General features: G+C 36.4%; 11 protein-coding genes across 11 annotated transcripts; 3 read left to right on the forward strand and 8 right to left on the reverse strand.

The window, feature by feature from the left end:
* Positions 1-6: 6 nt before the first annotated feature.
* Positions 7-1,170, reverse strand: SAPINGB_P005985 (uncharacterized protein; the record flags this gene model as incomplete). Its single annotated transcript, XM_032000699.1, has 1 exon — positions 7-1,170. The coding sequence occupies one exon, from the start codon at positions 1,168-1,170 to the stop codon at positions 7-9; it is 1,164 nt and encodes a 387-aa protein (XP_031856590.1).
* Positions 1,171-1,646: 476 nt separating this feature from the next.
* On the reverse strand, positions 1,647-2,858 carry SAPINGB_P005986 (uncharacterized protein; the record flags this gene model as incomplete). Its single annotated transcript, XM_032000700.1, has 1 exon — positions 1,647-2,858. The coding sequence occupies one exon, from the start codon at positions 2,856-2,858 to the stop codon at positions 1,647-1,649; it is 1,212 nt and encodes a 403-aa protein (XP_031856591.1).
* A 2,153-nt stretch (positions 2,859-5,011) lies between these two features.
* Positions 5,012-6,175, reverse strand: SAPINGB_P005987 (uncharacterized protein; the record flags this gene model as incomplete). The annotated part of the gene is made up of 1 exon (XM_032000701.1): positions 5,012-6,175. The coding sequence occupies one exon, from the start codon at positions 6,173-6,175 to the stop codon at positions 5,012-5,014; it is 1,164 nt and encodes a 387-aa protein (XP_031856592.1).
* A 1,618-nt stretch (positions 6,176-7,793) lies between these two features.
* Positions 7,794-8,963, reverse strand: SAPINGB_P005988 (uncharacterized protein; the record flags this gene model as incomplete). The annotated part of the gene is made up of 1 exon (XM_032000702.1): positions 7,794-8,963. The coding sequence occupies one exon, from the start codon at positions 8,961-8,963 to the stop codon at positions 7,794-7,796; it is 1,170 nt and encodes a 389-aa protein (XP_031856593.1).
* A 2,153-nt stretch (positions 8,964-11,116) lies between these two features.
* Positions 11,117-12,301, reverse strand: SAPINGB_P005989 (uncharacterized protein; the record flags this gene model as incomplete). The annotated part of the gene is made up of 1 exon (XM_032000703.1): positions 11,117-12,301. The coding sequence occupies one exon, from the start codon at positions 12,299-12,301 to the stop codon at positions 11,117-11,119; it is 1,185 nt and encodes a 394-aa protein (XP_031856594.1).
* Positions 12,302-13,127: 826 nt separating this feature from the next.
* Positions 13,128-14,297, reverse strand: SAPINGB_P005990 (uncharacterized protein; the record flags this gene model as incomplete). Its single annotated transcript, XM_032000704.1, has 1 exon — positions 13,128-14,297. The coding sequence occupies one exon, from the start codon at positions 14,295-14,297 to the stop codon at positions 13,128-13,130; it is 1,170 nt and encodes a 389-aa protein (XP_031856595.1).
* Positions 14,298-15,411: 1,114 nt separating this feature from the next.
* Positions 15,412-16,247, forward strand: SAPINGB_P005991 (uncharacterized protein; the record flags this gene model as incomplete). The annotated part of the gene is made up of 2 exons (XM_032000705.1): positions 15,412-15,841; positions 15,907-16,247. 2 exons carry the CDS (start codon positions 15,412-15,414, stop codon positions 16,245-16,247), a joined length of 771 nt encoding a protein of 256 aa, XP_031856596.1.
* Positions 16,248-16,307: 60 nt separating this feature from the next.
* On the reverse strand, positions 16,308-17,255 carry SAPINGB_P005992 (uncharacterized protein; the record flags this gene model as incomplete). Its single annotated transcript, XM_032000706.1, has 1 exon — positions 16,308-17,255. One exon carries the CDS (start codon positions 17,253-17,255, stop codon positions 16,308-16,310), a length of 948 nt encoding a protein of 315 aa, XP_031856597.1.
* A 255-nt stretch (positions 17,256-17,510) lies between these two features.
* On the forward strand, positions 17,511-17,981 carry SAPINGB_P005993 (mitochondrial 54S ribosomal protein mL49; the record flags this gene model as incomplete). The annotated part of the gene is made up of 1 exon (XM_032000707.1): positions 17,511-17,981. The coding sequence occupies one exon, from the start codon at positions 17,511-17,513 to the stop codon at positions 17,979-17,981; it is 471 nt and encodes a 156-aa protein (XP_031856598.1).
* A 100-nt stretch (positions 17,982-18,081) lies between these two features.
* Positions 18,082-19,549, reverse strand: SAPINGB_P005994 (uncharacterized protein; the record flags this gene model as incomplete). The annotated part of the gene is made up of 4 exons (XM_032000708.1): positions 18,082-19,103; positions 19,190-19,392; positions 19,440-19,449; positions 19,516-19,549. 4 exons carry the CDS (start codon positions 19,547-19,549, stop codon positions 18,082-18,084), a joined length of 1,269 nt encoding a protein of 422 aa, XP_031856599.1.
* A 335-nt stretch (positions 19,550-19,884) lies between these two features.
* SAPINGB_P005995 (uncharacterized protein) lies at positions 19,885-20,808 on the forward strand (the record flags this gene model as incomplete). The annotated part of the gene is made up of 1 exon (XM_032000709.1): positions 19,885-20,808. The coding sequence occupies one exon, from the start codon at positions 19,885-19,887 to the stop codon at positions 20,806-20,808; it is 924 nt and encodes a 307-aa protein (XP_031856600.1).
* Between the last annotated feature and the right edge of the window lie 457 nt (positions 20,809-21,265).

The raw sequence follows: 21,265 nt of genomic DNA on the forward strand, positions 1-21,265 counted from the left end.
ATTTCTTTATTTTTTTTTTTTTTTTTTTGATAGTCCTTCAGTCTGAGTAGTGCTTTCCTGGTTCAAATAAGGGCGCTCGCCTATACCAATTGTACGGATTCCAGTTCTCAAATAATTGTCATAAAATATCACATCCAAGTTTATGGCATGATAAGTTGATCGATTATCCCATATGGCAATATCATTACGATCCCATTTGTGTCTGGCATGAATATCGTACGATTGAACTAAAAGATTCCAAATAAAATTTTTTAAAAGTTCTGATTCAAGAGGTGTCACTTCATTGAATTTAGTAAAATGTTGCCCGACAGAAAATACTGATTTCCACCCCGTAACAGGGTTGGTGCGAACAACTGGGTGAATAGCAATAAGATCGTCTCCAATGTTTTCTGGGGCTCCTCGCTCATCAGAATAAATTTTAAAACCTCCCTTTTTGCTAATTTCTTTGAAGTTAGGCTTGGAAAATGTTCCTGTAAGTGTTTCAAGGTACAGTCTAAAGGAGGGTGAAAGCTTCTCGTAAAGTGCATAGCCATTGGCCCAAAACGTGTCTCCACCACTAGGTGGAATATTGACCATTCTCAATAAGGAATAATCTGCTGGGACTGGTTCGAATGTAATATCTGAGTGCCATGTATGTGCCGAAGGTTTATAACTATTTTCTCTACTGTATTGTTTATCAAGTCGATTTGAAATGGTAAAAATTTCTGGGTCAATTATCCCGAATCTATTGAATACCCCTCCTGCAGGAGCAACTGGATGAATATGACGACCATTTCGGGGAGGTTTTCCGCTAAGTAAACCTAGCCTCTGTACAAGTTCTTTTTGTTGTTCCACAGTAATATCATCTTGCTTTTTAAAAATAACCACTCCTCGTTGGGATATCTTAATGGCAAGGTCTCGAATAAAGTCATCATCCTTAAGCAAGTCAACTAGACGAACACTTTCACTATAGGTAGATCCTAAGAGTGGGGTTTTATCTTGTATATTCCGACCATAGAGTTCATCAAGTTTGCCAGATGGTAATAAAGGCTGGTCTTGTGATTCTGGAAATATAAATGAAGGTCCTTCTCTGTATTTATTCCAAAATGGTGATGGTCCTGAGATATCCTTAAATTTGGGGAATTTATTCTCATTATAGGCATGAAACTCAAAATCAATGGCATTAGACATCTTAAAAGTCTGTCTTTGATTTTTTTTAAAAAAAAGAACGAGGGAACAGCAAAACAATTAGTTTAAGGGTTTTAAATATTAACTCTTAACATTTCATAATTATACTTGTAAATTGCGTCATTATTACTAGTTTTTGATTAGGGAGGGACTGTTTATTTAGGACACTAACGAATTTAATTTCAAATGTTAGTATTTTAATCTAATGAACAACTTTTTCAGTTTTTTAACTAATAGTCTCAGGGGTTAGGGCTCAGATAAAAATTAAAGTTTTAATGCCCATGAAATGCATAAAAATTTATAAATTTCTCCCCTCCTTGAAAAAATATATTATCTAAGACTTAAGTAAATTTACTTATAATACTTAATTAAGTATTTAAAGGTTTACTGATAATTTATAATTCTAATTAGAAGAAACAATTAATCAAAAATAGAATTTCATTAATATAAATAAATAAAAACTAAACTATTGATATAAATTACTTTTCTTCAGTCTTTTCTTCAGTCTTTTCTTCAGTCTTAATATTTTTTTCATCTTTCTTTGATTTGAGAGCTTCAGTCTGAGTAATGCTATTAGGATCCAAGTAAGGACGCTCAGCAATACCAACAGTTCTGATACCCTTTCTGACAAAATTATCGTAAAATGTCACATCCTTGTTAATGGCATGGTAAGTCGATCTATTGTCCCAAATGGCAATATCATATTTGTCCCACTTGTGTCTAACTTGAATATCGTGAGATTGAACAAGAGTATTCCAAATATACTCCTTGAGGGCCTTAGACTCAAGAGGATTAACCTCATTAATCTTGGCAAAATGGGCGCCCACTGCGAAAAGAGATTTCCAACCTGTAACAGGATTAGTGCGGACAATAGGGTGAACCGCGATGAGATGATCGCCAATGTTTTCAGGAGCACCGCGTTCCTGGCTATAAAGATCAATACTATTTTTTCCACTAAATTTTTCAAAACGGGGCTGTGTGTATGTTCCAGTCAAAGTTGACAAATAATCTCTAAGGGAAGGAGAAAGCTTTTCGTAAAGAGCGTATCCGTTAGCCCAAAAAGTGTCACCACCATTAGGAGGAAGTTCAAGTAGTCTCAGAGAAGAATAATCGGCACCAGCGGGTTCAAAAGTAATGTCGGAATGCCATGTATAAGCAGTAGGAGTATTTTTTTCATATACTTCACCAGCAGAATCAACAACGGAGGCAATAAATGAAACTTCAGGATCAATTAGGCCATCTTTGCCAATAACACCGCCAGCAGGAGCCACCGGATGAATATGCAGACCATTGCCCTTGGGCTTGCCAGAAAGTAAACCAAGCTTTTGGATAAGCTCTTTTTGCTGCTCAACAGTAAGATCATCTTGTTTCTTGAAAACAACAACACCACGTTGGGAAATTTTGATTGCCAAATCGCGGATCAAGTCATCATCTTTCAAGACATCTGTAAGTCTAACAGAGTTGTCATATGTAGTACCTAAAAGAGGAGTCAACTCAATTGAATCTTTAGAATACTTTTCATCAAGTTTTCCAGAAGGAACAAGTGGCTTCTGTCTATCCTCAGGCTTAATGTAAGAGGGGCCTTCAGTTGTCTTATCCCAGTATGGAGAAGGACCAGTTTTGGGATCATCAAGTTTTGGGAACTTATCAAGATCAAAAGTAACAAATTGTATATCGTCAAGAGTAGACATTATTTAAGAGATATATATATGAAAGCTGTGAGAGAAACGATTTAAAATCAAGAGATTAATAGATATAAAAAAAGAATTTTGTTTTTGTTTTTTTTAAAAAAAAAAAAAAGAAAAATATTAAATAGAAAGAACAAAGTTATTATATATCAATTTGAATAGAAGCATTGATATTAAAATATAAGTTACTATTGTGGCTGATATTTTTTAATTTAACAAATATATATCTATCCTTTCTAATTGGGGCTTGAATCCTTTTGAAGTATGTGATTTCTTGCAGTATCACGTCATATTGTGCTAAAATTTGCGGAATTCCGCAAACTGGTAAGGCTCACTTGCCATGCTCAGCCATAACTTTAACAACGGTTATAATATATTTATATATAAATATTTTTTTTTGGAGATAAGCTTAAAAAATGGTGGCTTTTTATTCAGTTCCACTTCAAAAGCAACTTCATTTGTTCATTGAATGTATGAGCAAGTTTTAAAAGTGGAGTTTTCTATGCGTCTGTGTTCCTCTACCCAAAAACAGTGTGTTTAAAATATTAACCGGGTAATTCATTTGGTGAAATTGGCCTAATGGTGGCCCTTCCCATCAGTATTGTGGCTAGAGCCTTAAAAAATAGTAACGGCCATAATTTTTTTTCTATACTTATTTTCTTTTTTTTTAAGATCATGGTCACCAAATATCTGATAAATAGTTGGTTTGCGTAAAGGAGCACATATTCTATCAGATTTTTGAATTTTGAAAGCTGAAATACGTTTATTTTTTTTAAAAAAATAAAATCTGGCTTAGTTAGCATTACGCAAAGTATCTTTAAAAAATCTGCAGTGATTTTTGAGAACTTAGTTCGAATAATTCTTTTTAGTATTCAAAATAAATTGTTAATGCCAATTGTAAATGGGACCATTGGCTGATTATATGAGGAATTAATGTCACTAAAGTTAAATGTTACCACTTCAAATGCATACTACATTTTCTAAAAACTATATAACATTATTGTATTGCCGTCGATTATCATTTCAAAATATGACCCGAGTTTTTGAATTTTGATTAGTGAACTTGTTGGTATAAACTTAAGTTAAGGAAAACAAATTTTAGTCAATAACATCATTCTTAAGATATTTATGAAAATTACACAGATAGTCTTTATAAAGATATAAAAAAAGATGAAGAAAATAATAATATAATTGCTTTGGAAAAAAAATTGCGTTAAGTATTATATTTATTTTAAAATAAATACAATTTCATTATAATTATAATTGTTAAATTTATTTGAAAATTAGTTATCCATTAAAAAATAAATTTGAGAATTTGTACATTTATCATGTTTTCAAAAAAAAAAAAAAAGTTTAATCCTTCATGTTTAGTAACACTATGAGAATTTAGAAAAAGTAGTTCAGCAATAACAATTGTAAATACACCGTGTTTTACAAGATTATCATAATATCCAAAATCAGTATTGGCTGTATCATACTTCGATTAATTATCCTATATTGCAATATTGTATTTATCCCATTTATGTTTAATCTCGATATCATGGGGTTGAACTAAAGTATCTTAAAAATGCTTTACCAGCTCCCAATACTCAAGAGAAGGGTCTATTTGCTTAAACGGTAGTTCCATAACCGGTAAGAATAATCAGCCAATGCAGGCTCAACCATAATCTCAAAATGCCAAGTGTAATAAAAAAGCTTGTCGTTTTTTGTTGATGTTGGTCAAAATACCTTAAATACATATTTCGGACTCCGGCCATTGTAATGTTCCAATCTCGAGAACAGCCATTAGAAGCACCAAAAAAAAATTTTTTTTTATTTTCTATAAAAAAAAATAGCTTAATCACAGTATTTAATTTTTCTTATAACTGATATAGGTACGTTTTAATAGTCTTTTGAATAGGTTGGATTTTAAAATCTTCTTTTTATAATAATTACGTTTTAGATTTGGGGGTAGCTAGCTAAAAATTCAAAATCTCAGAGTCGTAAAGTTTTGGAAATACAACACTTTAATATACAATTGGTAAAGTTAGAATTTTTTGGGGAAAAAATTACTTGATATGAAAGAAAAAACTTTTTACTTTATTTTAGTTTAAAGATCTTTTATATTATTTTAAAAAAAAACTTTCCTAAACAAATTTAATGAAAATTAAAAAAGATTAATTCTCTTTAGAGTCTTCTTTAAGACCTTCAGTCTGAGTAATACTGTTGGGATCCAAGTAAGGGCGCTCAGCAATGCCGACTGTTCGAAGACCAGTTCTAATAAGATTTTCGTAGAACAAAACGTCCTTGTTAATGGCATGGTAGGCTGATCTGTTGTCCCAAATGGCAATGTCGTACTTATCCCATTTGTGTCTAACTTGAATATCATGGGATTGAACCAGTGTGTTCCAGATATACTCCTTAAGAGCTTTCGATTCAAGAGGTGTGACGTCGTTGATCTTAGTAAAGTGGGCACCAACAGCAAAAAGAGACTTCCAACCAGTCACGGGATTGGTTCTAACAATGGGATGAATTGCAATCAATTCATCACCAATGTTTTCGGGTGCACCACGCTTATCAGAGTAAAGCTGAAAATTCTTTTTGTTTCCCCAATTGCTGAACTCGGGCTGGGCATAGGTGCCGGTGAGAGTTTCAAAGTATGCCCGAAGAGATGGAGAAATCTTTTCATAAAGAGCATAGCCGTTGGCCCAGAAAGTATCGCCACCAGTAGGAGGAAGCTCAACCAGTCTTAGAGAAGAATAGTCTGCACCAGCTGGCTCAAATGTAATGTCAGAATGCCAGTTATAAGCAGTAGGATAACTGCGATGTTCCTTCTTGTACTCGCCACCGAGTCTGCTAGAAATAAAAGAAACCTCAGGATCAATAAGACCGTCTTCACCAAGAACACCACCAGCGGAAGCAATGGGATGGATGTGTAATCCATTTTCTTTGGGTTTTCCAGAAAGGAGACCGAGCTTTTGGACAAGCTCTTTCTGCTGCTCAATAGTCAAGTCATCTTGCTTCTTGAAAACAACAACACCGCGTTGAGAGATCTTAATAGCAAGATCACGAATAAGATCATCGTCCTTGAGAAGGTCAACAAGTCGCACGTTATCACTGTAAGTGGTACCCAAAAGAGGAGTCAAATCAAGGGCTTCTTCATTGTACTTCTCATCCAACTTCCCAGATGGAACAAGGGGTTTTTGACGGTTTTCAGGCTTCACATATGAAGGGCCTTCTGTTGGCTTATCCCAAAATGGAGATGGGCCCTGATTTTTTTCAAACTTAGGAAATTTGTCTTCATTATAAACAGAAAACTCAATATTATCAAGAGCAGACATTTTTGTTTTTATTTTTTTGTTTTGGGAAAAAGTTAAATTTTTAATTAGTAAAGAACTGATAAAAAAAAGTTAAGACAATGGATATAGGCCATATTTTATATTAATGAAAAAACTGGAGGTTTGAATTCTGAAAATTTTGAAAATTTTACAATTGCATCATCTGCTTCTTTTGGTAGTATTTGGTTGGAAATATTTTAGGTGGAGTAGTTAGTTTCAATGCCCACTTTGGTTGGGGTTTACTGCAGATATGCCGTAAGATTTCGCAGTCCGATAATGAGCCATGCATAGGACTCCGATAACACCTCGATAAGCCATTTACTGAGGCTTTAATGGCTTGAGATATTCTGTTAAGTAAAACAGCTTAGTTGCCACTCGTGGCGTTTTAATTTTTGAGGCTTGCCATGCGGGGATACAATGTTTCCGAACTAGTTTTTGGTGTTGGGGGAATTCAACAAGGCATTAATTGATGATGTGAACAGTTCCTTATTATATTCAAAGCCTTTTTTTAAAAAAAAAATCAATATAGGGAAATTTTTGATTTTGCGTGTTTAATGAAAAAGATAAATTATCAACTATACAAAACATATAGCTTTTAAATGGGGGTTTTCAAATATGATTCTGTTAGCAATATTCTAGTAGTTAATTAAACATGATATCCTGTTATATAAAAATATGACTCATATTATTGGTTTCTCCAATTGGCTAGGTAAATTTGTTTTAAAAAAAACCTAGAAATTACCAGTTTACTAATTTTGTAATATTCATTTTATAAGTGTTTTGAGATTTCGTGATTTTTGATTTAAAAGACATGGCTAAATACACATTCAATCGTTTTCTAAGCCCATACTTGTTTATAATAAATTTACCAGACAAAAACATTGAAAAACAATTAACTATATAGTTAATTGATATATATATTACCTGTACAAGTTTTTTTTTGTCTTTCATCTTTAAGCTTAACACTTTGTAAAATATGGATTAAGATTAAGATATCAAACTTCAAGCATTTTTGCTCAGTTTATTTACCAATTTTGTAACGCTTTGTTACATGTACATGTTACAAGTAATTGATTGTGTTAAAAAAATTATAGTTCGCATTATCTTTCTCCACCTTTCAACGGCTATTCCTTGACCCAATCTGTTTTTTTTTTCAGGAACTCTCAAAAATTATTACTTATAATACAACATATTAAATATTGTGAGTTAAAATAGATTTTCAATTTACAAATTAATATCAAATCTAAATTTTGCTGTTAACTGCATTCATACTAATACTAATACTAATACTAATACTAATACTAATACTAATACTAATACTAATACTAATACTAATACTAATACTAATACTAATACTAATACTAATACTAATACTAATACTAATACTAATACTAATACTAATACTAATACTAATACTAATACTAATACTAATACTAATACTAATACTAATACTAATACTATTATTAAATATTAATATCCTTAAAGCCTTTTAAATATAAATCGTTCATAGCCTAGATTTATTTCTTACTTCTTAATTGATTCAGGCTTTTAAATTTTGTTTACTTTAATGAATAAATTTAATTAAAAAACTAATTATTTTTGAATCAAGCTAACATAGAACTTATTTTGACTGCTTTTCAGCTTTTCCCTTAAGTCCTTCAGTTTGAGTAATGCTGTTGGAATCCAGATAAGGGCGTTCTGCAATGCTTAAGGTACGAATTCCAGTTCTTAACAAATCATCGTAATACAAAACATCTTTGTTGATGGCATGGTAAGTCGATCTATTATCCCAAATGGCAATATCATATTTGTCCCACTTGTGTCTTACTTGAAGATCATGTGATTGAACAAGAATATTCCAAATATACTCCTTAAGTGCCTTTGATTCAAGGGGAGTGAGCTCATTGAACTTTGTGAAATGTTCACCAACTGCAAAAAGAGTCTTCCATCCAGTAACAGGATTGGTGCGAACAATAGGATGAGTAGAAATGATTTCATCTCCAACATTTTCCGGGGCACCTCGTTCTTGGGAGTAAATTTGGAAACTCTTTCGGTCACTAAACTCCTTAAATTTAGGTTGAGAGTAAGTACCCGTAAGAGTATCCAAGTAGGAACGGAATGATGGAGAAAATTTTTCGTAGAGAGCGTATCCGTTAGCCCAAAACGTGTCGCCACCTGTTGGAGGAAGCTCAACTAATCTTAAAGAAGAATAATCAGCAGGAACTGGTTCAAATGTGATGTCCGAATGCCAATTGTAAGCAGTGGGATACTCTCGCTGCTCTTTGTTGTACTCACCTCCAAGCCTGCTAGAAATAAAAGAGACTTCAGGATCAATAAGACCGTCCTCGCCTACAACACCGCCAGCGGGCGCTGTAGGATGAATGTGTAACCCATTACCTTTGGGCTTACCAGAGAGAATACCAAGCTTTTGAACAAGCTCCTTTTGCTGCTCAACAGTAAGATCGTCTTGCTTTTTAAAAACGACAACACCTCGCTGAGATATCTTAATAGCCAAATCTTGAAGTAGTTTGTCATCCTTTATGATATCAGATAATCGAACACTCTCATTATATGTAGTACCCAGAAGTGGAGTCAATTCAAGTGCCTCCTTTTTGTACTTTTCATCAAGTTTTCCTGAAGGAACTAAAGGCTTTTGGCGATCTTCTGGTTTAATAAAAGATGGGCCCTCAGTATCTTTATTCCAAAAAGGTGATGGCCCTTGAATTTCCTCGGACTTAGGAAAGGTTTCTTGGTTATAAACAGAAAATTTAAGATTTTTAAGATCAGCCATTATATATCAATTAAAAAAATTGTTTGTAAGTAAGTAAATAAAAAGAAAGATTTTTTTAAAGGAATTAAAATGAAAGCTGAACGTGAAAAAGTGAATATGAATATGAATAAAATACTAAAAATCTTTTTTTAATAACAAAATTTGTAAGAATTATATATATATATATATATATATATATATATATTCATTTAAAGAATCAATTTCTCACAAAGAAATTTTTCAATTTCGTCATGGTCTTTTTAAATTTGTTTATATTTCATAAAATTTAACATCTACAGTGATATATGATAATGGTCTGATCAAACTTCCGTACAACAATCTGCGGTCCCTTAAAAATATTTCAAGTGTACCGTTTATGGTGCTAATAAAAAAATTTAAGTTTTATGATCTATCTCCGAAATTTAAGATAATATCGGTTTCCGATATTAATCCAGTTCAAGTCCGAAACCCCAATATTGTTTCCTCTTTTTGTTTTCAAGATGACGTTCAAAATTAAGAATAAAAAACGTATAATCACGTTTTCTGATCTTGATATAATAGATTATTGCCAAAAAAATAGTGAATATAGCCACCAAAAAGTAACTTCCCTGCCAGGGGTCGAACCTGGAATCTTTCGCTATGTAACCATTAATGATCGTAGGCGAACGCCTTGCCATTGGGCCACAAGGAATAGTATTAGTATTTATTCTTTAATTTTAATTTTACATATATTCATATTTTGATATGGAGGAAAAGTATATTATATTATATTTTGGACAAATAAGGATCTGGGGTATCATAATATCACAGTGGAGTCGAAATGTACTGATAATCTTTCCAAAATGGTCACGGGAATGATCATAAAGAAAGATAGTCGAAGGATCTTGAGTAATATTACTCAGTTTCGCACAGGCCATGGCAACTTTGGCGCATGGTTTAAAAAGTTTGGAATTGAAAAGGATAGTTACAACTGCAAATATGGAGAGCTGGAAACAGTTCATCATATTTTGGTTGAGTGTCCTTTGCTTGAAGAGGAAAGAAAAGGACTGAAACGGATATCTCCAGAGATGGATATGTCGACTCTCTTAAACAGTTTAACTGGCTTACAAGAGATTGTAAGCTTTATCTCTGCTTGGAGGGATTAAGAAATACAATTACAGCGTTGATGAAGACAAGTGGAGATAAGTTGGGAAGGTTTGGTTATTGTTAACCCCCTGTTCCTCGTAAGCTGGCATTAGAACTTATTTTCGGGCTGTTGGAGATGCAATGTTGAAGGCAAAATTAAAAGTTTATTATTAAAATGAAAAGATATATAGTATGGACAAGAAGGATAGCGCAGATACTGATGTTATATAATTATATAACCCTTGAATAAAAACAAACAAACAATATTTAGGACTAAATCATTTCCAATTACACATCTTATCACAATTTTTACATGTTAAAAAGATTACAGAAATTTTATGATTAAGAAAGAAGAAAAACGAAGGTGCAAGTGCATTGAAACTTTTATCACTGAAGCAACGGATTCAGACGATTGGAATTTTGAAAAAACAAGTAGTGGAAGAATGGCAAGAAATGTAATAGAATAGCAATAAGGATCAGTAATATCAAAATATCACAGTGAAGTCAAGATTTACTGAAAATCTTTTCCAAATGGTCATGAAAACGATTATGACGAAGGATAGTAAGAGGATCTTGAGTAATATTACACTGTTTTTTACAGGTCATTGAAATTTTGGCCCTTGGTTTAAAATGTTTGAAATTGAAATAGGAAGTTACGACTGCAAATGTGGAGAGCTGGGTAAACAAATTCCTAGATAAAGTTTAAAATATTGGAATAGCAAGTAATATGTCAAATTATAAGTTCCAAAAAAATGTACTATTTAATATGCCCATCTAATAAGAAAATGTTTGTATTATTAAAAAAAATAAAAATAAAAACTATCCGGCTGATAAATTCCACTTGCTAACTATTAAAATTGATATATACCAGAAGAATGATGTATAACTTTTTTAAAAAGCTAAAAAAAAAGTCCGGCATTATTTTTAATTAAGAATGATGCTGGACTTATAACCCATCAGAGTCACTTATGATATTCAGATATTTAAAATATATTAAATTGATTTATAACTCAAAATTTTACTGTATAATAAGCTATTATTTATTTTGATTATTTTTTCTCTTGATTTTCTTTTTCTTCCTCAGCTTTTTTTTTAAGTGCTTCAGATTGAGTAGGACTATTGGGGTCCAAGTATGGTCTTTCACCACTGCTCAATGTACGAATACCGGTTCTAATATAATGATCGAAATAATGAACATCCTTGTTAATTGCGTGATAAGCTGATCTGTTATCCCAAATAGCAATGTCAAACTTTTCCCACTTGTGTCTTACTTGAATGTCATGAGATTGGGCTAAAGTATTCCAGATAAAATCCTTTAAAAGCTTAGACTCAAGGGGAGTAACATCGTTAAACTTTGAAAAGTGTTCACCAACTGCAAAAAGAGATTTCCATCCGGTGACAGGGTTGGTACGTACAACTTTGTGAATCGCAATGAGAAGCTCGCCTATGTTTTCAGGGGCACCACGAACATCTGAATAAACAGCAAATCCCTTTCTGTCACCAACTTCATTCCACTTGGGTTGGGCAAAAGTACCTGTAAGAGTCTCAAGATACTTTCTAAGGGAAGGCGAAAGTTTTTCGTAAAGAGCATAGCCGTTTGCCCAGAAGGTATCACCACCAGTTTCAGGAACCTCAACAAGTCTTAAAGAAGTGTAGTCAGGAGGAACGGGCTCAAAGGTAACATCAGAGTGCCAGCTATAGGCAGTAGGGTAAAAGCGTTCTTCCTTTTTGTATTCACCACCAAGTCTGCTGGAAATAAAGGAAAGATTGGGATCAACAAGGCCATCAGGTCCTACAATGCCACCAGCCGGAGCAATAGGATGAATATAAAGACCATTATCTTTGGGCTTACCAGAAAGCAAACCAAGCTTTTGAAGCAGTTCCTTTTGTTGATCAGTTGAAAGATCATCTTGATGCTTGAAAATGACAACACCACGCTGGGAAATTTTGATTGCCAAATCACGAATCAGATCGTCATCTTTAAGAACTTCCACAAGACGAGCATTATCGTTAAAAGTGGTACCAAGAAGAGGGCTTAGATCAACAGCCTCTTGGCCATATTTCTCTTGAAGCTTTCCAGAGGGAACCAATGGTTTTTGGCGATCCTCAGGCTTAATGTAAGAAGGGCCTTCGGTAGGCTTATCCCAATATGGAGAAGGACCAGAGTTTTTGTTAAACTTTGGAAACTTATTTTGATCGTAAATAGCGAATTCAAGATTGTGTATGTCAGCCATTGTTAAATTTTTTGAGGAGAAAAAAAATTGAAATATGTTAGAAAGTAATTAAAAGTGATTGTTGAAGTGATTGTTTCATAAAAAAATTATCAGTGAATTTTTGGCATATTTATATACAATATGAAAACAGATTATTACCAATTACTTTTATTGCATCTTCATTTATAAAATTGACGTGGGAGTGTTTATTTTACTAAATGATAAACCAGTTCAGCCGTTTGATATCGGAACCCGAAATTCTATTTCGTCATCACTTTAAAAAATTGGAGAGATATTGATTGATAATAATTAGAATATACATTAAACTTGAAGAAAAGAACTGAAAAGATCGGATCAAAACAAAAAAAGACAAATTTCCGCTTCAACTCAGAAGCTTCTCTTTGTATCAATTACATTGTACTACGTATTATGTAGATTAATGATAACTGTCATCATAGGTTAATACAATGAAGAATCAATTCAAACGCCTTTCCGAAATTTCGGAAAAATGGTGGTTACTTAAAACCAAATATGAGGATTTGTAGATTTGCAAATTTTTAAATAAATATTAAATTCTTAATTAGCTCATTTCAAAATTTCAAGTGAAATTTCGCCAAATGTTTGAGTGGGGTTCCCTCAGAATTCAGTGAATAAAAATCAAGATTTAACAAAATAGGAAATCTTCATCAAATAGCATTTCCTCATTACTTTCTATATATTCAATTATTTTTTTAATCACATGTCATATCAATTTTCATGCAAAGATAAAGATAAAGCCAAGAAGTATAGCGCCTTACAAAAATTATTATATTAAAGTACGTTGACTAAATTAAATTTACCTAAAATTCTACTTCTCTTCAGACTTTTTCTCCTTAAGAGCTTCAGTCTGAGTGGTGCTATTGGGGTCCAAATAAGGGCGCTCAGCAATGCCAACAGTGCGAATTCCACTTCTAACAAGGTCGTCGTCGTAAAACAAGACATCCTTGTTAATTGCATGATAAGTCGATCTGTTGTCCCAAATAGCAATGTCATATTTGTCCCACTTGTGTCTAACCTGAATGTCGTGAGATTGGGCCAAAGTATTCCACAAGTACTCTTTAAGGAGATTAGATTCAAGAGGGGTGACTTCATTAAACTTAGTAAAGTGATTACCAATAGCGAAAAGGGATTTCCAGCCAGTAACCGGGTTGGTGCGAACAACAGGATGAGTGGAAATTAGTTCGTCGCCAACATTTTCGGCAGCTCCCCGCTTATCAGAATAAAGTTCAAAGTTCTTCTTTTTGCCAAATTCGTTAAATCGGGGCTGAGAGTATGTGCCTGTGAGAGTTTCAAAGTAAGCACGGAGAGAAGGAGAAAGCTTTTCGTAAAGGGCATAACCATTAGCCCAAAAAGTATCACCACCAGTTGGAGGAAGCTCAACTAATCTTAAAGAAGAATAATCCGCAGGAACAGGTTCAAATGTAATATCGGAATGCCAATTGTAAGCGGTAGGATAATCACGTTGCTCCTTGGCATATTCGTTACCAAATCTGCTTGAGATGAAGGAAATTTCAGGATCAACGAGACCGTTTTCTCCAACAACACCACCAGAAGGTGCAAGAGGATGAATATGAAGACCGTTTTCTTTAGGCTTACCGGAAAGAATTCCAAGCTTTTGAACAAGTTCTTTTTGTTGCTCAACAGTAAGATCATCTTGTTTTTTAAAAACAACCACGCCACGTTGGGAAATCTTGATTGCAAGGTCACGAATAAGATCGTCATCTTTTAAAAGGTCAACCAAACGCACATTTACATTGTAAGTCGATCCTAATAGTGGAGTCAATTCAACCTCTTCTGTGCTATACCCCTTGTCTAACTTGCCAGAAGAAACAAGAGGTTTTTGGCGATCTTCAGGCTTGATGTAAGATGGACCTTCTGTTTTTTTATCCCAATAAGGAGAAGGACCCTTAATTTCTTTAGATTTAGGGAACTTATTGTCGTTGAAAACAGAAAATTCAAGTTTATCGAGAGCAGACATTTTTTGTTTAAACAAATGAAATTAGGTTATAGAAGTAAACAAATAGAAGAGAGAGTATTAATAATTATAGAAAATATTGTAGCAAATAATAATGAATATAATTTGAATTTGAAATTTGAAATAAAATTGAGATAAACGATTTGGTCCATTATTTATAGTTTTTTGTCAAATTAGAATAATGCCTATCATGATAACATGATAACATTTCAGACCTTATTGATTAGACAATTGTTTGAGTTCTTTTTCCATTTTAATTAAATATTGCGTTAGATTTTAAATTGAAAGGTATATCTTGAGGTTTTTATATAAGATAGCATAATTTGGAACATATATGACTGGCTCGGTCTCCGAAAATGAAATAATACTAAGTAAGGGTCTTTGTAAAAATTAGGTTAGGTTAGTTTATTGCAAATGGTGGCTTGCAGTAAATATAAAAAAATAAAATTATGGAAGCTATTTTGACTTTGTATACTAATTTTTTTTGTAATGAAAATCTCTCTCAAATTGTAATAAAAGGAAAAAAAATTAAAGTTACGATGGCCGAGTGGTTAAGGCGATGCCCTGCTATTTTAGTAGTTTAGGCATTGGGTTTTACCTGCGCAGGTTCGAATCCTGTTCGTGACGATAATTTTTTAACTTTTGTTCATCTTTAAAAGAAGAAAAAATGATGTTTTTTTAGATTTCGGGGGGTTGTTGTTTGAGAAATTTCAGTGTTTTGTTGGTTCTGTGAAAAATTTATGTAAAAGACTCCAGTAAACTTAATTTCTGGACAGAAATCATTAATGTTGGTGTGGCTAAGCCAATTATAAAAAAAAATTCATTTTTAAAAAAGATTTTCCTATTATTAAATCTTTTAAAATCATTATTTTAAAGTCCCTTAGATTTTAAAGTCTTTCAATTAATTTTGAAACTAGATTTTTTTTTTTTTTTTTTTTTCCAAATTTCAATATCAATTTTGGGCAGACCCTGTGAGCTGTATACTTACATAATCACTTACTCATATACACAAACAATCACAAATTGGCCAAAACCACCAATCTTTCCTTTTCTCTTAAACAACAGCACCAAAAGCATATTCCCCTTCTACATTCAAATAACCCACAAGCTCATCATTATGTCTGTGCCTGATCTTGTTCTGGACCCACAGCTCACGCTTTGGGTTCTATTCCCTATTCTCTTTGTCATGATTCTGTTTGGTGTGTGCCGACATTATGCCAGTTTGCTCATCACCAGCAAACCCAAGCGCCAGGAACTCAAGGCTGTGCGCGAACAACAGTTTCTCGTCTACGCACAAAGTCTGCGTACAAACGGTGTGAATCTTAGTGATGAATCGCTGGCACAGCGAATTGCGTACCAGTCTGAGCAGCTCAAAAAGGGTGCTTATTTGAAGAACCCAGATGCGCAACCCAATGCACCCCCAAGTCTCTCTGACCCTTCGAGTATGGAGGGTATGATGGGAATGATTAAGTCGCAGGCGCTTAACTTTGTCCCACAAACCATTATGATGACTTGGGTGAATGCTTTGTTTTCAGGTTTTGTTTTGAGTAAGTGAAGCTGATTCAAAGTTGAAAGATCTATTACTAACTTTTTTTTTTTTTTTTCTTTCAAGTGAAACTGCCTTTCCCGTTGACTATTAGATTTAAGTCCATGCTTCAATCTGGTGTAGCTACGCCTGATCTTGACGTGCGATGGGTTTCTGCCGTGTCGTGGTACGTGCTCAACTTGATTGGTCTCAAGTCAGTGTTTGCGTTACTTCTGGGCAATGACAACACTGCTGGGGGTCTGCAAAACCAGGCTACTCCTGCAATGCCTCAGTTGGGCACTCCAGGTTTGGATCCCAGCAAACTTTTCATTGCTGAAGCTGAGAACTTGCAATTGACTGTTCCTGAGAGCTTGCTTAATGGCATTGAAAGTAGACTTCTTAGAAAGTACTCCGTTCCTTTGAATTAAAGGAGAAAGAAGGATTAATGGTAATAAATAAATAAATAAATAAAAATTACAATATACAAATTAAGAATAAAGACCTTCTTCCAGCCCAATGGGGATTTCCTTTCCGTAGACACCTTGCCAGGATAATGGCTCGACCCATTTGGGGGGTTCTTCACCTGTGGCGTGTCTTTTCTTTGGAGGTTGTGGTAGCGCTGACTTAACGGCCGAAACGTCGAGGCCGCATACTGCTGCAAGTCGGTCAGCAAACTCATGGGCATCGTAAAAGTTATCACCTTCATAGACATAAATCACGGCGGCACACACTTTGGCAAGTGTAGGTTTGCCTGTAGAGGTACTCTGACCAGATATACTAGGGCCTTGGAGGGCTGCAATTTCCACAAGAGCGTCGAGAGTAAACCCAGATTCTGGGAGTTCCACAGGAGACAATGGAGCTTCTGAAGCCATTTCACCTGCAAGATCTTTTCCAATTGAGAGACCTGCTAGTCTGCTAGAAAGCGAGTCGACGCCTGCTAGATCGGCAGAGGGACCGGATTTCTTGTGGAAAAGTTTGAAGCGTGGTGGTGGGACAGCCTCTGACAGAGCAGCATTAGATGAACCAGCAACAATGGTTTCGCTAAATTTGAACTGAGAAACAAAGGGGGCCAGTGTGGAGCGGACAAAGGCGCGGCGACAGTTGGGGAGTGGCGGGGCACGGAGCTGGATAACAGTAAGATTAAGCTTGGGAGAATTGTAAACTTCTATAGCAGTGCTGATGCCAGAAGAAATTGGGGTTGTTGGTGTAGGTAATGAGGGAGCATCGCGGGGACCAGCAAATGGATAGAGATACTTGTCGGAGAGTCTGCCAACTAGCGTCAGACCGAGAGAGTGGATGAGAAGATCAATGGCCAGCTGTGGGACGTTAGCTACGGAGACTGTAGGAACAACAAGAATGGAGCCGTTAAGGGTTTTCTGAACATCTTCAAGGGATTTCCCCAGAGCAGGGTAAAAAATTTGTTCGGTGGCGGTCATTATATTGATAAAAAAATGGGCATATATATATATATATAAATATACTTTAGAGAATGGGTCTTGTGCGAAATCACTAATGGGGATCGTGGGTATATTAGTCCGTAGGATTGAGACCATGTGAATATCTCAGTCTGGAATTCTATGGGAAGGAAAAAAAAAAAAAAAAAAAATTCGCACACAACCGCCAAACCACCAAAATTTTTCACGCATTTCTCGCACAAAAAACCCCATCCACCACACATACATCACACAACCATGATTCGAACTATTGGCAGCAGCAGCAGCAAGCCCATGCTTTCCCGGGCTTTTGGCACCTTCCGGGTGCTCCGTGATACAACTACCAGCAGCTCTCCTGTCCCCGAGACTTCTAGCTCTTCTCAGTCTTCATTCCACGCCCAGGAACCTTTGGTTCTTTTCCCCAGCCTGGACTCCATCTCGCAGGCCGACTTGACTCTGTCCAAGAACTCCAACGGCTCTGCATGGTACCGTGTTTCTCGCACAAAGGCTAACCAGCTGCCGGTATACGCTGACGTCCGTGCCAACGGCCACCGCACAACTATTATTCGCCGCATCGAAGGATCTGTTCCTCTGTTGAAGCAGGACCTGCGCACTGCTTTGGGTCTGGGCCCCGACGACATTAAAATCAAGCCCACTTCTGGTCAAATCAAAATCAAGGGTGATCATGTCAACTCTGTTAAGCGGTTACTTTCAGAGGCCAAATTTTAAACAGAGAAGGAGGAAAAAGCATACAAGAGGGAGGAGATTTTTTTTTATGTAAATAAAGCTTAGCAACAAATGTATATATATATATATAAACCTATACAGATCATGGCACGTTGAAGAGAGAAAACTGTCTGACGATACCAGGACCCAACTCATCGTAGTCGGCCTTGGTGTAGCAAATGTTTCTAAACTCGGCAGTGCCGGCAAGAAGAGAGCCACCAAACCACACGGCATTGCGCTGCTTCTTGTGGGAGATAACATTGACATCAAGACCACCGGACTTGGCACCACTGAGGCGCTCGGAACGGGCAATGCGGTCGTTAACCAAGGTGCGGATATCGCGCTGGAGACGGCGACCAAAATCTCTAAACATGGTGGAACCACCGGACAAGACAATGTTCTTGTAAAGGCCACGACGGACGTCAATGGGGGAAGCTTGAACAACAGCATCAACGACGTTGGGGAGCGGAGTGAGGTAATCGGAGGAATAAATTTCCGGGTTGAAGAAAATCTCCGGGGCGAGGAAGCGCTCATAGCCCACGTCGACCGTCACTTTGCCGGCAAGCCCCTGGTCGACAATGTACTTTTGGAAACGCTCGGGTTCATTGTCAAAGCGCGAAAACTCCTTGACAATATCAGGCGAAACGTAGCAGTACTCTTCCTTTAATTTCTCAGCGGTCTTCAAACTGGTGTCACGCTCATTACGGTCACGCAGCAGACTCTGGATAAAGTAGGTGATGTCACGGCCAGCAATGGGGATGTTTTTGATGGCGGACCCAATGACGTAACCCTCAGCAACGGGGATAACGTGAGTGACACCGTCACCCGAGTCGATAACAGTACCGGTAAGAGTGCGGTCAACGACCTTGGATGAGGTCCAAGATGCAGCAAGGGCCAACACGGCCTGGACGGCAATGTAGAGACCGGCGCAGTTGAAGGATTCAAACATGATTTCAGCAGTATTTTCACGATTCTCGGGTGGATTCAATGGAGGTTCTGTTAGAAGAAAGTAATGGTCTTCAGGTTCACAGCGCAGGTATTTGAAGATGGAGTTTTCCCAGAAGCGTTCCATATGGTCCCAATTTTCGACCTGACCATGGCGGATAGGGTAATTGAGGCCATAGTCTGAAGAAGAAAGAGAATGGTAGAAATGTTAGTGAAATTTTTCAAAACACGAGACAATAAATATTCATGTGGGGAGGACCACTTACTAGGACCAGAAGCGGCTTCCAAAGCCTCGTTACCAATGAAAAAGTCGAGATCTTCGGTTCCACGCTTTTGCGAGAGAGAACTTCCGGGCCCGCCGGCCTGTCCGCGAGTGCTGCTGGAAGTTTGGCGGGTTGCAATGACGGTTGGAAAGATAAAAGATGGTGAGTCGTTACCGGCAAAACCTAGCTTGGTAAGACCAGTACCACTAAATAAGAGGTTAGTAAGAAAAGAGTGGACGCGTAGCCACGATACACGTACTTGTCTAAAGAGAGAGAGAGTTAGAAAAAAAAGAAAGAAAGAAGAAGAAAATGTTATATAGAGTACTTACCCATGACAATGGCCGGGGCAGCTGAATTGGCCATTTGGGGTGACGATGATTGTTGAGCACAGGGTGTGTAAGGAGAAGTTTTTACAGAGTAGAGGGGGAAGAAAAAGATGTTGTGGGTGGTGGTGGTGGTGGTGGTGGTGGTTTATTGAGCTATTTGTTGCGACGTGGATAGGAAAAAAAAAAGGGCTGTGGCGATGTGAACGGCGGGAGGCATTTTTGGGTGATGCATAATGTGTGACAACAATTTTTTTGTTACAACTTCAACTATTTCAACATTAATAGCGCTTAATGGGGGAGGGGGGGAAGTTTTAAAAGTAAACAAACGAAGAAACGAAGAAACAAACAAGCAAACAAGCAAATCCATTCGAAATGGACAAACCAAATATTCCGCAGAATCCTTTTGATTCATTCTCATACCATGAGCCTTTGGAGTCACCAGAAGAATTTGCAGAACCATGTATTTTGGGTGTCGATGAAGCTGGAAGGGGACCAGTGATTGGACCCATGGTCTATGCATGTGCATTCTGCCCTCTCTCATACAAAGATACACTGGCCAAGGCTGGGTACAATGATTCCAAGCAACTGACAGCTGCAACACGGTCAAATCTACTTGATGTTGTGCGTGCAGATCCACATGTGAGCTGGGCTGTCACTGTGATGAGTGCACGCGATATTTCTTCAGGCATGCTGCGACCCAAGACCAGTGCGTATAACCTCAATAACCAAGCGCACGATGTGACAATTGCGTTGATCCAGCAAACATTACAGCGTGGGGTTAATATAGCCGAGATTTACGTTGATACTGTAGGTCCGCCTGCTAGTTATCAGGATAAACTTTCGCGGCGGTTCCCTGGAATCAAAATCACAGTTGCCAAAAAGGCTGATTCACTTTATCCTATTGTATCTGCTGCATCAATTTGTGCCAAGGTCACGCGTGATGAGTGTCTGGTGGTACATGACGAAAGTGGTAACGGGTCATGGGGGTCTGGCTACCCATCGGACCCGCGCACGGTTGCATGGCTCAAGAGCTCGGTAGATCCGTTATTTGGATACTCGGGGCAGGTGCGATTTAGTTGGAGCACTGTGACAGATTTGTTATCAGCAGGCCGAGATGTCAAATGGGCGGATGATTATGATGAGGAGGCCAAGAAGAAGGCTAAGGGGGTTGGACGGTACTTTAGCAATGAAAGTAAAGAGGAAAAGGAAGATAGAAAGAAGATGAAGTTGGAGGAATTATCAGTTTCTAATTTGTGGTACGGGAAACCTGGTGGAAAAAAAGATTTGTGGATGTAATTTTAAATTTAGTAAAAAATGTGGGGTAAAATGATATTATTAAATACTAAATATTAGTTTAATTATTAAATCATATGACAATTTGGCCGAGTTGGTCTAAGGCGTCCGACTCAAGTGCAAACTTCGCTGTTAGCAGTGTTTTCGGATCTCGTAAGAGGCGTGGGTTCAAATCCCACAGTTGTCACACTTTTTTCATGTTAATTTTTTAAAAAAAGTTGAACATAATATTTTTTTTTCTTAGGATTTGATGATTTGCGCACCTCCAGATGGTCATTGATTCTTTTCTTTTTTTAAATCTGAGTTTTTCAAAAGAAAAAAGAATCTTTCAATTTAGCTTTTGTCTGCTTTTTCTTCACATCTGACTCAATTTGAACGGGTGGTGTTTTTTTTTCCCTCTTTTTTTCTTCCAAGCTGTTGCAAAATTATTATTCTGTCTCTTCAAAATCACTGCCTCGGC

The sequence above is a fragment of the Magnusiomyces paraingens genome (genome assembly GCF_902498895.1).
Source record: "Magnusiomyces paraingens strain CBS 517.90 genome assembly, contig: contig5, whole genome shotgun sequence".
Lineage (NCBI taxonomy): Eukaryota > Fungi > Ascomycota > Dipodascomycetes > Dipodascales > Dipodascaceae > Magnusiomyces > Magnusiomyces paraingens.